This window comes from Talpa europaea (assembly GCF_964194135.1).
Source record: "Talpa europaea genome assembly, chromosome: 6".
Lineage (NCBI taxonomy): Eukaryota > Metazoa > Chordata > Mammalia > Eulipotyphla > Talpidae > Talpa > Talpa europaea.
In genome coordinates this window covers 16,199,811-16,217,248 of record NC_140072.1, presented here as the reverse complement: position 1 = coordinate 16,217,248, position 17,438 = coordinate 16,199,811, and the positions used below count along the sequence as shown (strand labels likewise).

At 47.0% G+C, this 17,438-nt stretch overlaps 1 protein-coding gene across 1 annotated transcript in view; it reads left to right on the top strand.

The window, feature by feature from the left end:
- ALK (ALK receptor tyrosine kinase) overlaps positions 1–17,438 on the top strand; it is a gene marked incomplete at both ends in the record, with an annotated part of 599,018 nt that overhangs the window by 324,268 nt on the left and 257,312 nt on the right. The window contains one exon of the mRNA XM_084235715.1: positions 2,685–2,886. Within this exon, the coding sequence (XP_084091841.1) occupies positions 2,685–2,886 (202 nt within the window). The remainder of the gene's footprint in view (positions 1–2,684; positions 2,887–17,438) is intronic.

Sequence of the window (17,438 nt, the reverse complement as noted above, 5' to 3'; positions counted from 1 at the left end):
CCTGACCTAGTGTACACTGGTGATGGAGGGTGACGTCAAGTTAAGTATGTTCCTCCAGCCCTTCTCCCCTTACAGATGCTCTTCCCTACTACCCTGCTCAGAAGCCTTTTCTAACTCCCTGTTGTCCATAAAATAAAGTTGAAAATCTTCAGCCAGGAATTAAATGGCCTCTATGGCCTGGTCTCACATCTAACACCCCAGCCTGCCTGCCTTCCCAGCCTTCTCTTCCTGCAGCCAAATCCCACCACACCTTTTCTTCCTTTATGTCTTTACTCCTCTTCCTTTCAACTCCTGCACTGCCCGTTCTGCTGGTGCCTTTGTTTTCCTCTCCCTTGAGGATCTAGCTCAAAGGTCATCTCCTGTATGAATCTGGCCAACTGAACCTAATGCAGCCTTTCTGGAGCCTTCCAAAGTGTTTTACCTGTATGGGTCTTATGTGCTTTACCTGTGTTATTGCCAACATCTCATTGCCTGGCTGTCCTTAAAGGGCAGAACTGTGTCTGGTTCATGTCTGTGTCCCCCAAGGCAGAGTCAGTGCTTGGATATTTACTCAAAATCAGTGTCCAATAAATGAAATTTGAGGGCAAAAAGGAGAGTGAGTAAGGAAGTCAGTGAACAAGTGGATTTGGTCCAGTACCCAGCGGCCTGTCTTTCTCCCTTCCCATCCTGTTCTCCTGACCTCTGACGAACTCTGATCATGTTTAGGATAAAGAATGCAATGGGGTAAGGATAAAGATATAAAGGAAACAACAAAGGTTAGGAGTCCAGATATCAGGAGTCTAGTAAGACTAAGACTTGGACAAGTCATTCCCCATTCTGATCTCTAATCTGCTTCTCCAGGAAAGTGAAGGCATTGTGTTAGATGATCTTTAAGTTCTTTCTAATTCTGAGTCTTTTGTTGTAATTCCATGCAAGAATGGAATGTCTCCCCAATTGTTGTAAAATAGGATAATAATATAGATTGTTTACTGAGGGGTGTAGAGTACTTTTCAAATGCCCACATGCCATGCTGAAACTTGCCAGCAATTACAGAGGGTTCAGTTCTCATACTCACCCCATGTCCCTGATCCATCTAGATCAGAAGCAGTTTTGTGCTAACCTCAATTCTCATTTTAACCAGAAGTCACATTTATTGACTCCCAGAGTGTTGCAAATCTCTAATGACATAATACCTTCTCCTTGGAAAATACTTTGCTTCTAGTAGGAAGTCCCATCTTTCATTTGCATTAGGCTTTACTGCAGGCTGCTAGTTCGTTTGCCTACTTGGTAAATTGGGTTGTCTGCAGGAGGAGACTAATTTGAAGTGCTGGAGTGGTTTAGGAAGGCTGAGCACTCATTAGCTGGTTCCTGCTGGAGATGTCGGGGGTCTTGCTGGAATAGACTTCCACTGCAAAAGGAGCAGCATCTAATGGTCCAAAACCTCAATGCAGAAATGTGGCAAGTAAAATGAATGCATTAGAAGGAACGTCTGGAACAATAAAATGGTGCTGTGCTTTTATGCTGATAGTAATCCCCGGGAATATAGGTTTCTTGTAGGTCATTTGGCCTCTGCTACTAGCAATGGTGACTTCTCCCAGAGGGAAACTCTGCCACAGGCACGGCACCAGGGGGAATTTGTAGGGCTCTTTGTGGACACCAGTTGCAAATGACTCATAGACTCAAAAGTTGAAATGGGTCTTAAGAAATTATTGAGTTCAGCCAATCCTTCTCACCCCGTTATATGAATGATGAAACAGAAACCTGAATAAGCTAAGCTTTGCCCACATTCACTCAATTAATAAGCAAAGGAGCAGAAGCCATGCTTTTAACTGTAACATAATGTGACCCAAGTGATACCTCTCCAAACCCCTCTCCTTTCAAGGAAAATCTTGACTGCTCATAACTATTGAGAGCCCAGAGTCAACCCATACATTTCTGGGAAAATGTGAGTTGTTCAAGAGATGCAAGTTGAGTCCCAAGTTGGACTGAATGTTATGCGAAAAGCTCAGGCCAGCTCAGATTTACACTGTGATTTATAAAGAACCCCTCACCCCCACCCCAGATGCTTACCCAAGGCACGGATACCCCAACCCACTATGAGCACAGTCATGGGGGGCATGACTCTAATTGGCCACCTAGGCCAGGTGCACACCTGTAAGAATGTCTTAGCACCTGGGTTGATTTTCTATCTCTAATCAATGGTTGGGGGTTACCTTATACCCCCTCTTATCTTCTTATTTTCTATGGGATTTTGTTAGTTGTGCCCATTGGCTGTCAGTTGTACTTTAACTTAGAAGACAGTTGAAGTATAATAGTTGATGAGTTAATAGGGTGCTTCCTCTGCCTAAAATGGTATAAAATGCTTTCTGTACTTCTCTCCCATCATCCTCACAGTCACCTTTGAAATAGGTACTTTCATTCCCATTTTACCTGAAACCCAGGATGCAGTCAGCAAGTGGGGGGCTAACATGAGAACCTTGACCCACCTGATTACAGAACCCAAGTGTCCAATCATTCTCTTGCTTCAGGGGTCACTTTTTATAAAGAGAATCCAAGAGAAGGGTGCTTGGGGGGCAGAGGTGAGAAGGGCCTCCACTCTAGCATCACCTACTCGATGCCATTGGCCCCTGCTTCCTGTTGTAAAGCTTCTGCTGGTCCTCTTGTCTGGACACATCTGCAGACTCACTTTCCTTTTTTCTCTTCAGGCTCCTTCCTCCTCCTCAACACATCGGCAAACTCCAAGCACACCATCCTGAGCCCCTGGATGAGGAGCAGCAGCGAGCACTGCAAGCTGGCCGTGTCAGTGCACAGACACCTGCAGCCCTCTGGCAGGTATGTCGCCCAGCTGCTGCCCCACAACGAGGCTGGAAGAGAGATCCTTCTGGTGCCCACTCCAGGGAAGTACGGGTAAGTCTCACCCCATGCCCAAAATTGATCACATAAAAGGCCATTTGGCTCCTGGCTGCAAATTTCCAGAGTCTATGACATCTACTTAAAACTTACAATTGTCCATTAATGAGAGAGTCCAGATTGGACCATTATTGCTAATATTCCCTGGGTCATATCTCAGGCACTAACCTGTGGGGCCCTCTGGCCACCTGGGCTGGCAGCCCTTCCAGAGGCCAGAGGACCAGCTGGCAGAGTGGGCATTTAATGAGTGGGTGTTAAACATATTCCTTTCCTAAATTCCATTCAAAGCCAAGAAGAAAACAGCCAAGGGGAGTGTTGTAAGGCCAAACTGAAAGTTACTTATGCTGGAAATTGAGTTTTACCAGCAGAACATGGACAGGAAGGAAAGGGCAGACTGCTTGGCCATCTATGCAGGTCCTGCAGGGAGCTGCTGAGCAGAGTGCAATTGGGCAGGGAGACTACACCAGTATCAGTTCAGTAGAGAGTGGGACAGAACTTTGCTCTGGAACCTCTAAGACTTACGTAGCCCTAAAGTCACAACTAATGTCTTTGTCAGTGAACAACACTAAGCCTCCAGGAGATACTCGTTTCCTTGCTCAGTTATCAGTCCTCTAGAAGTAATGACATTGGGAAGCAAACTTCAACCAGGATATCTCAGTGCCTGCTTTTTTCTCATTCCATAATCATAAATACCATCATGGGACTTTAGTTAAGACGGACCCCAGTCCTGATTGCTTTATGATCAACAAAGGTGAAAGTTCTTTCTTTGTGACATGCTTGCAGGTGAAAGACGTCAAATTTCTACCCAAAGCTTGGACTGTCTCTAAAAAATACCTTTCAAAAGGGTCCCACCTGATCATGTTACTCAATCTCCACTCTCATGGTGTGCTAGAGAGGAGCCGGGAGAGAACCTGTCTGTTGTTTTTCTGTAATGCTGTGTAGCCTTCTTAGTAATTTCTGAAAACTCTCTACCCCCAAACTCTTGCTCCTGACCCAGCTGTATTGCTACAGGCCATGATCACATAGTGGTTGGTATGTTGTGTTGTGTGTTTAACTGCTATAATCCTAGCAGGAATGAAATCTTGGCTGTAAGATGTATGCTCTCCCCAAACTAAATTCATAACCATCTTCTTGCCTGTGAGATGCCTCTTTGGGCTGGTTGGGAGGCACTTAGCCTGTTGACAAATAATCAGGAATGTTTCAGGTGTCCGGGCTGCCCACTCTTGGATGAGTTGTCCTCTGGGCCAAGCCTCCCTCCAGTATGACCCCCTTTCTTGTGAAGCCGCCCATCCATTGGGCTTGGGGTGGCCTTGGTCATGGTGCCCTCCTGTAGGTGCTTCCTTCACCTCGTGTCTTGTTTATTCTGACTTCTGCTCAAGGAACATGCTCAAGGTCAATGGCTAGACAGGATAGAAGAATCTGAACCTAGCCAGCCTGGCTCTACAGTTATTTTTACCCATTGCTCAAGAGCTCAATTAGGCCACGGTAGTGCAGCAGAAAAATTATAATGGTGTCAATCAGAAGTCCTGAATTTAAGTCCCTAGTTCCTATCTAATCGCCTGTCAATGCACAGTCATTTATTGAGAACTTTCTATTTGCTAGAACTGAAGAGGGATTCTAAAGACTCGATCCTTTACCAATAGGATTTCATGAATGAGCCCCATGATTTCAGGCAGATACCATCCCCTCCCAAGCTTCTGTGAGTGGGGGTGATATTTCCATCTGTAAAATGGCCGTTGATGCCAGCCCTGCCCAAGTAGTACTGTGGGGTCAATACAATAAAGAGCTTTGCACATGCTAAATAGGATGCAAGTGTAAGAGGCCATTATCTCACACCCCATTCTGTCCTCAGAATTTGGAATCACAAAGGAATACTACAACTCATCTGCTCTCTGATTATGGAATGCCTGTCAGTCTCAAGAATGCTGTGATCTTAAGATCTTCAGCAGTTGGAGTCACTGGGGGGTTTGAGTCACCCCTTTTAATGCCTGAGATGATCCCTGTAGCACTGCATTCAGCTGTGAGACATAAGGATTCAGTGACATCCTGGTGGTGATGACTGTGAGGGTTATAAATGGGACTGGCTTCCTCTCAGCACAGAACATGGTGGTTTGGGGACTGCTATTTGGAAAACAGTGCGCAGTGTTTGTAGTAACAAGGGAGGGAGTTGTCATAACAAAGTCGGCTGGAGAGAGCCTGACTCAGTAGAGTGGGCTGAGGAATGACAAGCCAGAGGCAACTGAGTCCCCCGGAAGCCGTGGAATCGTGAGCACTGCAGTATCCTGTGGTACAACAGCCTGTTTGCCGCCTGGGAGCCAGGGGAGGCTGGTGGAGAATCTTAGCTCCTGCTCCCTAGAAAGCAGCATGAGCGTGAGGTCTAATGAATCGCAGCGCCTAAGCCAAGGTGGCCTGGTTTGGCAGGACCTCTCAGGGGACAGACGACAAGGGCTGCCTGGCCTGCTCGTCTGTCTAATCCAAGCGAGCAAGCAGAGAAACCGGGGCTGTCAAACAGCGTGGCACTGGTTGGCCCAGAATTAAGCAGGCATGGGCCTTCTTAGCTGGAAATTAGAGACCACAACGATTCCATGAATGAAATGAATAATATAATACCTCTTTCATTAATGGTGACTTGTGAAATGGCGTAGGGAAAATGGCTCACATGGTGCCCACCTTTAAGCAGACACCTAATAAATGCTAGATCCTTTGCTGCTCACATACTCATTAAACAACCCTGGTTTGACTGCCTCCTGTAAAAGTGGCTGGGAGCACACAGCCGAGGACAACATGGGCACAACTTTCAAGGAGCATCGAGTCCTGTAAGAAAGACACAGTAAAATAGCAATAGCACATGCTTGGGCAGATGTTTGAAATTGGGGTCCAGAGATATTAAAAGACTGCATTAGTTCACCAGCCAGCTCCCACTTCTGCCTGCCATGCTTCCTGCCTTGCTGCTGAGAGCTGTTGCAGAAAGAGCAGTCCGGCAGCAGCTGTCACTGTGCCCTCCAGAAGCTGGGGGCTGGTGGTGCTTCAGACTGCCAGTGCTCTCCAGGGCTCCTTCTGAGGCATCGCTCACCAGCCTCCTGCCCACCCCCTCCCCCCCCCCCCCCCCCCGCCCCCAGCTCATGCTTTCTCCTGCTGCTGCAGGTGCCTGGGGACTTTATTATGTGTGACCAGAACTATACAGTGTGTGGAGGGAAGAATTGGGCCCTGAGGGGATAGAAGTTGCCCATCATTTGAATTACTAATACTTGAAAAGATGTTTTAAACCGAAGGATTTGGTGATACTGGGGCTTGAGCCAAGATAAGCTGTCAGGGCCATTTCACAGCACAAACAAGTCTCATGGCAAAGAAATAAGATTCTCCTGGTGCAAATCTGCACCTTTCAGCAGGATCTTCGCCCCAACACTGGACGGACATTCCAGTTCCATCTGCCTCATTGATTTGCTGATGGGGGAAGCTGACCCCTTGAGGATGTGATGGGATGAAGGTCAAGGTCAAGCCAGGACTCAGCTCCAGTTTGGCACCGGGAGCCCAGCTCTCTTCTGTCTGTCTCAGGGCTAAACAACTGTGTCAAGAAGTCCTCAGACCCTCTACTCTTGGATTAAAATCTGCAGCTTCTCTCTCCAGGTGAAGAAAAACCCGAGTCCATGCTGGATAACCAGATGGTGGCCACGTTTATGTAAACCAGCCAGCTCTCAGCAAAGATCCCAACTTTAAAACCAGCAACAACCCTGATGGGAGATCTGTCAGAGTAGTTTAACCCAGAGATATTGATGTGTGCGGTTTCTGTTTTGGCTCGCTGCTAGTTGCGGCCTCGTGTGGAATGACCACAGCCTTCCCAGCCTTTGCTCCTCACCTGCTAAGTGAAGATGTCCTTCCTCCCTGCAGCGCCAGTGACCCACCTCAGCTGGCCACTCAGGATGGACAGGGGTATAGGAGATGGTTGTCCCCACCCCACCAGACTCCTGAGCCTTATGTCACCCCCAATCTTGCAAATTGGACAGTTAGCCTCTACTGTCCCGCAGGAACCATGCTCAGCTAATGTATAGAACCCCGAACATCCCTGTAAATAGACCAGAGATGAGGCTCAAGTCGGAGAGCATGGAGAGATGCCCCAAGATGCATGCTTCTGCAGAGATGCCTGATTTCCTTTGCCAAGCTGTGTGGGTTTAACTTTGGTTGGCCCAGAGCCGCCTGGCCATTCCGGCCAGCATAGGGACATCAGAGGCCTGGGGCATCCAGCATCCCCGGTCCGAGTTCTCCTCAATGCCACCTACTTGATAAACGGGATGAGGATAAAAAAGGTGATCATTTATTGAAATTGATGCCCTCGAGTGGCAGTGTCACGATGATTTAATTTCAGCCCCAGCTTTTCCCTCACTTTCAAAGTCATTCATAGTGTCAGCTTCTCTCTTTTCCCCTTGGTCTGAATAACAAACTAATAAATATACAATAAGGACTTTAATGTCAGGGTGATTTACACTAAAATGAGAGTGCCATTCAACGTGTTTAAAGATAATTTTTTAAGCATTAAAACTCACACCCTGACTTGTCAGGGGCATTTTTCACAGGCACCCTGGTGTGGGAACAGGTGGGCAGCTCAGGGCTCTCTGAGCAGAACTTGATCAGGAGACTTGGATTCTGCGTGGGAGGTCACTCCCATGCCCTGTGTGAGCTTGGGCAAATCTCAGCTTTCCTATTTGTAAAATGGTAACAGTTGTCCCTCCTTTGGGGCTTATCCTCGGCATTTTGTTAGATAACAGACGGAACAGGTGCTCTCAGTCCCCCGGCCTCATTCCCCGCTGCCCTTCTGCGGGGTCCAGGCTGACTCGAGTGTGGGTGAAGTGAGTGAGTTCATACCCCATGTCCTCAGAGTGATTGCTTCCTTTGTAAAAGTTGGACCCCAATGTACCAGTTCCACTGACTGCCTGGATTCATCTCTCAACTCTTGGAGGAGTCACTTTGTAGCAACTACTGAAATACTAATTGTCTCTAGAGAATTTGGGACTTTAAGCTGTCAATATGATCTCTCTCAAGCTTTGGGAGCACAAATCAGGACCATATGTTTTACAAAATTCATGCAATTCAGTCCCATCCAGAGAGTGATGCTGATTTTGTTAGTCTTGGGAAGGTGCATGAGCATAAACATTCTTAGAAAACATCACCAGGATTCTGTGTGCATCAAAAATTAACAGTCACACTTAACACCCTCTGCTTGAATTGGTTGCTCAGATAAGCTGGTAGCTTTTCATAACCATGTACTAAAAAAGAAGGAGAAAAGTGAATAAGAAAACTTGGAGACAGAGATGGACTTAAGTGCAGAGTGGGTGTCATTTTTCTCCTCCTTATGGGTGGACAGGCAAGTAGCAGGGCTGTTAACCCTAACCTGATCCTGCCTCAGCAGCCACCAAGCTAGGGTAGCTGAGCCAGACCCAACCCATATATAAGACTGGTCTCTACTGGCTGTTCCACTGAGGATACAGTGGATAGGCTTGCTCCAAAAGGACTGTGCCTTCAAGACCATAGGGGACTTGGAAGAATATGGAGTAGAGTAGAGAGAGGCAGAGCTTAGAGTCAAAGGGAGTCTTCATCCCACCCACCTGTTCATCCATCCATCCGCCTGTCCATCCATTCATCCACCCATCTTCTCTTCTTCGGAAGAGCAGGTGTTGGTTCTCATCTAGGTTCCAAGTTCACAGGCATAGTGCTCCTTTCAGTTCTCGGAGGCAGATACTACATTGTGGATGTCTGCAGTGCAGGTTGAGATTACCTGGTGCGTCACCTGCCACCTCACTTCCTCTTCACCCTCATCTTTGTCACACATATTATTATCCTCAATTTTGCAATTGAGTAAATTGAATCTTAAAGAGGTTCAATGAATCTTAAAGAGGTTCAATGATTTGCCTATAGTCATGGGGAACACAGAGAGGGCACAAATCTTTGGGGTCATTTTTGTTGTCCATGTCAATTCCCCAGCTTCTTGGGGAACCCTGGCATTCTTGCAGCTGAATCCAATATCATGCCTGCCTGTGGGGAAACTGAGACCTGTTCTCATCCAGTCAGGAAAAGCTCTTCTCAAGAAGACTCATCCTCTATCATCTGATTCAGGGCCACAAGCCTTGAAGGTGGGCATCTCAGCTCACCCAGCTTCTAGTTCCTCCTGATGTTTAGCACCGTGTGGTGTTGGCACATAGTCGGTGTTCTGTGTTAGGTAAATGGACACCAGATCAATTTAAGGTAGTTTCGCAACATGACTTCTTACACCTGCGCCTGGGTCCAGATCACAGAAGAGTGTGCAGGGAGGAGCAGATGAGAAGCACTTCCTCCCACCCTCTGCCCATACCCAGGGATAGATGTGTAATCCTCCCCGGGGCTCAGGAAGCAGCTGTCAGAGTGCACCTCAACTGTGAAGGTTGCTACTAAGTACAAAGGACAATTCCTTTCCTGGCAGGTACAACTTTTACTCACCATTGCTTTCATTGATGGGTGTCAAGAAAAAGAAATGAAAAGACCATCGGCTTCTGCCAGTTTTGACCTTCGAGATTTGACAGCCCAAGGCTTGTAGTGGGTCCGTTGGAGCTGGTTGCTTTCATTTTCCCACTCTGCTCTGGATAGTTGATGGATTGGACATGAGGAAGATGAGAGAATTGTGAATACCTGCAACCCCTTGGCTTGTCAGAATGGCATCTTGGCAAATCCCATAATGATAAATATATGGTGTATATGCAGAGCCGTCAGAATGCATAGAAACGATTGCTTCTCATCTCTGAAGTGTTTATTGAGCCTCACCATCACCCAGTAGGAGGGAGAGTAGGAGGGTGGAGGAATTCAGGTGAAAGACCACTGGTGTCAAGACATCGTCTCATTCATTCAAGCGTGCATTCTGTCAACAAACATTTATGAGACTAACTTGGTCCCAGGTACTGGTTGGACTGGACTCTGGTGGTACATGCTGTCTTCATGGGGCTCACATTGAGGTTTGGCATTGGATGGCCAGGAACAGTTTTGATGCTGTGGGAGAGGGGTCATGATGGGTGTGCCCGGTCAGTCAGGGGGTTGTGGAGGAGTGCCTGTCCGAGGGTGCGGGTGCTGCATAGGCAAGCTGGGAAAACAACCTGAACTGCTCTGAAGCGGGAGAGGAGGTGTCAGGGGGATGATGAGTGGAAGGCGTCCCACACAGAGCATGTGTGCTGGGCTCATGGTTGCTGCCTCTCGCTCTGTCCTTATACAGTGGAAGAGGGCGGAGTGCTCCTGGGGTCTCTTTTATAAGGGCACTAATCTCATTCCTGAGAACTGCACCCCCCTGATCTAATCACCCACCAAAGACCTCATCTCCTAATGCTGTCACTTGGGGGGTTGGGTTTCACCAGCTGAATTTAGGATGCACATTTAGACCATAGCAGGGAGAAAGAGGAATAGATCCTCAGTGTTTTTCTCTGTGGTGCCAGGCGTTGTTCTAAGTGATTCCCATGTGTCACCTCACTTAATATTCAGTCCACCACCACTCCGTGAGAAAGGCCATTTTCTTACCTGTATTTTACTGTAGAAGCTGAGACCCAGTGAGGTTAAGTAACTTGCCCAAAGTCACACAGCTAATGTGGGCTAGACTGGATCAGACCCCAGGCAGTGTGGCTACACAGTCCATGCTCCTAAGCACTATGCTGTGGGCCTCCTCATCACCAATCAGTAATTTAAAATACATTATTATTTCTGTAGAATGATTAACCACTGTTTGTTCTTAAAAGCCAGCTGTGATTTTCTGTAGTATATGTGTGATCCTTCCCATCCAGAACAAAGGGCAAAATTCAAAGGTCTTGGCCCACAAAGAAGCACATTTTGGGAGAGCAGGCAGCCCTGAGAACAGCCCTAGAGGGCACTGTGCCTTCCTCTGCAGGAGGTGATGGACTGTCCAGGCTAGAACGTGGTCTCAGCTTCCTGTTGCCTGCAGCTCTGCGCCAGTCCAGTCCCGTGGCCTGCAGATACAGGTCTGTCAGTGCAGAATCAGGTGAGGGAAACTTCAACTCTTTGGGTTGCAGTGGAAAAAGTCTAAGCAAGGAGTGGTGAGGGCAAGACAGGAAGGGAACACCCCGACCTTCATCAGAGCCCAGTTCAGCCTTGTAGCCACTCCAGGCCTCGCGTCAACCTCCCTGTTTTTCATTACCTCGCCTGCTTCTTTTCCTCCTCTTTGTTGTGTTTACAGTACCCCAGTTGCATGTCTAGCTAACACCTCACTTTTATAACAGAAATGCATTCTCTCATGGTTCAAAGCCTTAGTTAAGAGCCGTATCAACCATGGGATTTCGCTTTGAAAAGGCTTTACAAAATCCACACACGGATTCAGTGCAATGTCTATTCCTCAGAGTCTTGCATTGCTAAGCTCAGAGGAATGTTCCCACTGCCTTCACATCCCTGATAACTTCTTCCCCTCTGCATGGGTAAGACTTGGTGTGGCAGAAAGGGGAGGGCATGCAGGGAAGACCACAGCTCTTCCTCAGAGAGCAGACTGAGCCCTGGCACCAGAACCACCATGGTCAGGGGCTGTTCACCCAAGGGCACCATCTGAGCAGAGGTCTGCTGGGCAGGGCAGCATAGCTCAAGTGACGGGGCTCAGTGAGAAGCCAGGAGAACTCCCTGTGCTGTGCTATTTCTTCATCAGCTCCTATTTTGACTCAAGTTTTCATCTGAACGAGCGTGAATGAGAAGCCAGAGTCAAATTGTTCTTTAGCAACTGCATTGTTAATTCTGTGGGTATATTCCTTGAAGTCCTCCACAGTGACACCTTCAGTGACTTTCTTGGTATTTGGATGTCCCCAAAATGGAACAAGTTGAGACCTCGATGAGAGAACTGGGAGGTGAACATTGCAGGGTCCTAGTCTGCTTCAGGCCCTTCAGTGAACCCCTATTAGGCTCCCGCAGAATAGGGGAGAGCATGGTTCAGCATATCTCCAGTGCCTAGTACAGTGCCTGACTCATAGCATATGTTCCAGAAATGCTTATTAAATGAACAGACCTCAAATTAAATGACCAGGAACTTTTTAAGAAATTGAAATATAGTTTTTAAGGAAGAAAATGCATCTAGAAAGCTCTTGGCCAAAATCCTCTCTGTCCTCCATAACAACTCACTTTTTCTTCTAGCCAACCCCAGAGAAAATGACCATCCTCCATCTGCGTCATCCACATGGGCAGCCCTGCCCATCCCACACTGCTCAGCAATTGCTGGCACAGAGGAGCCGTGGACATATGATGGCCTGGTGCTTTCTGATGGCCCTCTCCACGAGCCCCTTGGCGCCTCTGACTTTTTGGATAATTTCCTATATGTATGTCCTGTGCTTGTCTAAATCTTCCACAAGAGATTTCTACTTGGTATTTCCCCTCCCAACTTTTCCCTCTCCTTAGTTTTCTAGTCTTTATATCTTCACTTAAGCACTCTGACTCCTGTTGAGTTTTTTATCTCTTCAGACGAGCTAGGATGAATTCCAATTGTGTTCCCTCCAGCTGTTCCTTCAATATTCCCTCCATTATTTTGTTTTTCTCTCCCAGGACTGAAAGTCCTCCTTGGCTGCATAAAATTCTAATCTTTATTCTAGTGGATGTTTAGCTGGAGGTCAAGGAGTGATCCCTCTGCAGTTTCCTAGCCTGGTCACCTCCCCTAGGGAATCCTTGCGCCTATTGGGTTATCTCCTCTAGAGACCCAGATCCATGTCTAAAACTCTTCACCAATCTATGCATTTTTCTTGATTAACCACCTGCCACTTTGTCTAACAAGGCCGACCACTGGGGTTGGGGCACTGATGACAGCAGGGACAGTGTGTGTGGAATATGAGCTGGGAAATTTAGTGTTTGACAAAGCCAGAGTTCAGATGGAAGTAAGAACAGCTGTTTTTCACTCTATGTGCATCCTAGTGCCCTGGCTTCTGTGACTGCCTCTCCAACTTCATGTTGCCACATGACGATTTATGCTAAAATGGGTTAAAGACATAGTCTACCTGGCAGCACTTGAAAAATATTTCTCATAGAATTATTAAACAGAAAAGAACCTTAAAAGTAATTGAACTCAACACCTTTAACCCCCACCCTGAGCCAATGCAAGAGGCTCTTCCAAAGCACCCCTGGCTTTTTTGGCCCCTCTGACTCTAACCAAAAGCAGACCACCCGCTTGGGGCAACTTTAGCTGCTAATGGCCCGCTGGCTTTGTAACCTTGGAAAGTTATTGAATGTCGCTAAAAAGTTATTTAGTTCCTCCAAGTCTCTAGTGTCTTATCCGTAAATTGAGAGTAATAGTGCTTACCTTGTAGGTGTTTTGTGAGGGTTATTGCTTTTAACGATAGCTGATACGTGTTGTTTACCATGTGCTCAGCACAAGGCATATGGCTGTGTTTCATACAAGTTTCCCTATAACATGTGCGATCGCTTGCACAGGGCACCTAGAATAATGTGAGTAGATACTTAACAATGTTGATTCTTTTCCTGTTTCACTATTAGCTGGTTAATCCTGTCTTTCTCCTCTGGAGTCACATAGAACAAACTTACTTTCTCCCAATGAGGCAATTTTTTAAAAAGATTTATTTATTCATGCATACAAGAACTGGGGTACAGGCCAGATGCATGGGAGGGTGAGAGGATTCACCAGAGACAGAGCGGGGAACAGAACAGGCAGATCGACTGAAACACACTGCTGAGGGGAGCAGCGGGCGAGACAGGAGAGGTCTGTGGCACCATGTGGGATTCTTACCAGCCGGCCGGGATCGAACCTGCACCGCAGAGGCTGCGTTGAGAACAGTTTTCATGTCCCTTCTTCATGCTGCTCTCCACTCCAATAAAACATTTTTAGATTCTTTTATAGCCCATCTCCAAAGCCACTTTCTCTCCCTATGATCCTACTAGTGAAGAAGTGAGATACCTGTTGTCCTTCAGGGGTCAGAGACCTCCACTCACCCTTGTAGCTTAAGCTTGGTCACTCTTCACTAGCTGCGTCCTGCTGTTTGACACCAGGCACCCTAAGGTTGATACCACTGGGAACCAGTGGGTCTGCGGAACACTCTTTCTAAACTGTTTCTTGGACTTTTGCATCTTCTCTTCCTGATGGAGGAGCCTCAAGTTTTCCTTGCAGGCCTTGGATGCCTTTCTCTGCTATTGACAGTCCCCAAAATGTCTGATTCAAGAAGGAATTTAATTCTGCCCCAGCGTTCATGTCCTCTTGCTTTGTTTGTAATCCTTGTGTTCCGCCAGCTTTGCTCCTTTGTTCCCCTAATTGCCAGAGACATTTTTCTACTGAGCAAATCGCATCAGGCTCACTGCAGAATGAATCAATTTGGGACGAGTATGAGCTGCACTGTTGTCTTAAGTGCGCATCAAATTTAGATGCGTTATTTAAAACAGGTCTGGGGTTCGTGTCAGGGACACGGCCTCACGACAGTCCTGACACACTCTGTGGCTGGTCTCTACAGAAGGAACTAGGAACCCAAGCCCTCCCCCACCCGCCCTGTTTTGCTCTCCATCCCTCTGAGGGAGACCTGAGTTAGGTGACTTCTTTTAGGGGCTCAGATTTGGGAACAGGACTGAAAAACTGAGTTTGACTCGGTGATCTCAGAGTGAAACCCAGCTGAGGAAGAAAGAGTCTCTCTCACTCTATTTCTCTCTCTTGGCCTTCCCTCTCCCCCTCAGTCTCCTCATCAGACATCAGCCACACATGACATCTAGATTTCAGCACACACCAGAGTCTTTGCCAGAGTCTCTGGCAGAAAAACAAGCCACACACAAAGAAATAAACTACACCAGCCAAATCTCTGTGGTATAAAAATTAAACAAAGTCCTGGACACCAGTGAAAAAAGAGAAGCTGCAGTCCAGGGGATCATGTGGCGAGTCAATGAGCTAATTCTTTTATCATCAGGGGAGTTAGGTACTATCTCCCTTAGTAGCAAAAGGTTTAAAAATTGGAGAGAATTGGCTGCATTGGGACAATCACCTGATTTATGCTTTTTCAATCACCTGGGCTTATGGCCTAAACTGGTAATGGACTCCATCCATCAAAAAATTATTCCATCTGGCATCCTGGTTTCTGAAGAAATCTGGATATCCTCCTAGAGAATTGGTTAAATGATAGAATGTATGTGGAAGCCCTCAGCACAGAGCTTCAGTGAAGGGGCTTGATGTTCAGTCTAGTTGATGTTCTGATATATGATAGTGCATTATTATAGACACACCAGAGAAATGATATACCAGTTGAATAATGTCATCATTAAGATCCCAAAACCCTGAGTTGATGTTTGGGTGGCACCTCTGTCCCCAGCTGCCTTCTCCCTTAGCCCCGAAGACCCTTTGTAAGTGACAGCTCTGACCCTGCGGAGTCTCACCAGCTACATCTGTGAGGTCTGTTTCAACCTCTCCCTCCCAGCTCATGCAGTCCTGCACTCGACTTTCACGTTGGTGTCCCCAAAGTCCAAGACAGTGCCAGAAACAGAACGAGCATTCAGTGATGCTTGTGGCCTGAGCAACATTTCCAAAGAGGATGCAAAAATATTGTCGTGCTGATTTGTGAGTTGACGTAGATGAGGAGTAAGGATGTCTTAAGACTTTCTGCTGCACAGGTTGAAAGTGAAATAGAAGACACTGCATAAAGACCACTGCTCATCGCATGTTGCCTTAACAACAGCCCTCATCATAAAGCAATTAGTGTGGGGCCAGAGTTGTTCCAGACATCTTTACCTATGTTTCCTCTTTAATCTTCATGATAGCCCATGAGATAATAGATCGTTTCTCCATTTTGTGGGTGAGACACTGAACTTGCCCACAGTTGTGTGAGTAATAATTGGAGCTGGGATTTCGCCCTAGGGTGCATGACCACCACGTATGTGATATGACCTCTCTTAAGATTGTGAAGAGGTGGCTCATCCACCCCAGCTGTCCCCCCAGGGGTGTTCACAGGTGGTCCTGCAGGTGACATGTCAGGTGGATGGGGCGAGCACCAGTGAGAAGAATTTCCTCTGTATGTCCTACATGGGACAGTGTCTCCTTGCGTACCCAAGGACACATCACTCCCTGCAGGGTAGAGAGGTGGGCCCCTTTGCTCAGATACCTTTAGAGCCTGGGAAGAGGATGCTATGCCAAGTCTTGTGTGAGACCAGTTTGGGAAGAAATGAGAGCAGAACCATTGCAGACTTTCAGTCTGAGCAAGAGAGAAATTTCCTGAACAGCCCTGTGTCCGGAGGACAAAAGTTGGGAGGGGAGGGGAGGGGAGGGGAGGGAAACAGCTCAGGTCTGCACTCCAACCAAATACCCAGCAGTGCATTAGTTGTTTCCACAAGCCAAATTGATTAACAAGCCACTAAGAGGAGGACTCATGCATAATTATTGGATAAATTGAGGCAAGTGGCAGTCACAAAGCCTTTGTGCGTTTTGCTGCCACATGGGAAGTCACACTGAGCTGAGATCCAGACTCCAGTCCTCACTGCCTCAGCTCCCACTCACACCACTAGCGTCTGCTTCTCTGCAGCCCTGCTCCGTCAGCCTTGAACCAGGCTTTCACATTACCATGAATAGGATTTGCAAAAGCTCCAGAGGAAAAGTGAAAAAACCTGTCTCTCTTCCAATTGGCTCATGAAAATATCTTCCTCTACTTGAACTTTCCCCTCTTGCTTATGCCTTTTGATGCCTGTACTTAATTGCTTTTAAACTGGAAGCTGCTGTGATCAGAGAATTCAAAGTTACATCTGCATCTTTTGTGCTAAAACTAGTTTACCAGACTCTTCTAAGGCTGATTACAGGTTGATGTTGAGAGCCACGTAGGTCCCATCAGTCTTTGCTATAATTAGTTGTCTGCTTCCATGATTGGGGAAGGAAAATTATTTATTGATTCCCGATTCAAAAAGAAAATCAACGTTTTCCTACAACCACCAAGACCCCCCCTAACTTGGTGAGATTTTACCCAGGGCCTTCCCTCTCACCTCTTTCCATTCAAAGTTACCTTTTCCTTTGTCTTCATTCGTTCATTCATTCAGTAGATACTTATCTCAATGCATATTCCTCTGTTATGCACAAGGAAATGTGCCATGGTGGAGAGAGATCTGGGACAAGCAGAAACAATGGCTGTCCTCGTGCAGCTTACCTTCCCATTACATCAGTAATGACGCGTGTAATCGTGCAGTTATCATAGTGATACATGATGGAGCTTCTAGAACTCTTACAAGGGGGACTCAGAGGAGCCTTCCTGAAGTCTGAAGGAAGACTCCAAGTAGCAAGACTCTTGCTGGGGACAGGATAGCATATGAGGATCCTGAAGGAAACCGGTAGACAGTTTTGAAGGAATTAAGGAAAACTAATACATTTGGGCCTGAAAGTGAGGACAGACCTGATGGGGAGAAAAAATGGGTAAAAGACAGGCATAGGGGGCTTGGGGATGTTTAGGATCACCTTTATCTTAAGAGCTAAGGAAAGCTGATGCTGAGTTTTAAGGAGAGGACTGCTCATGGAGTGGAGATAGGGCAGGAGTGTGTGTGGAGACCCCGGCCTTGGCAACAGCCTAGGGGACAGGGAGATCATCCTGACTGGA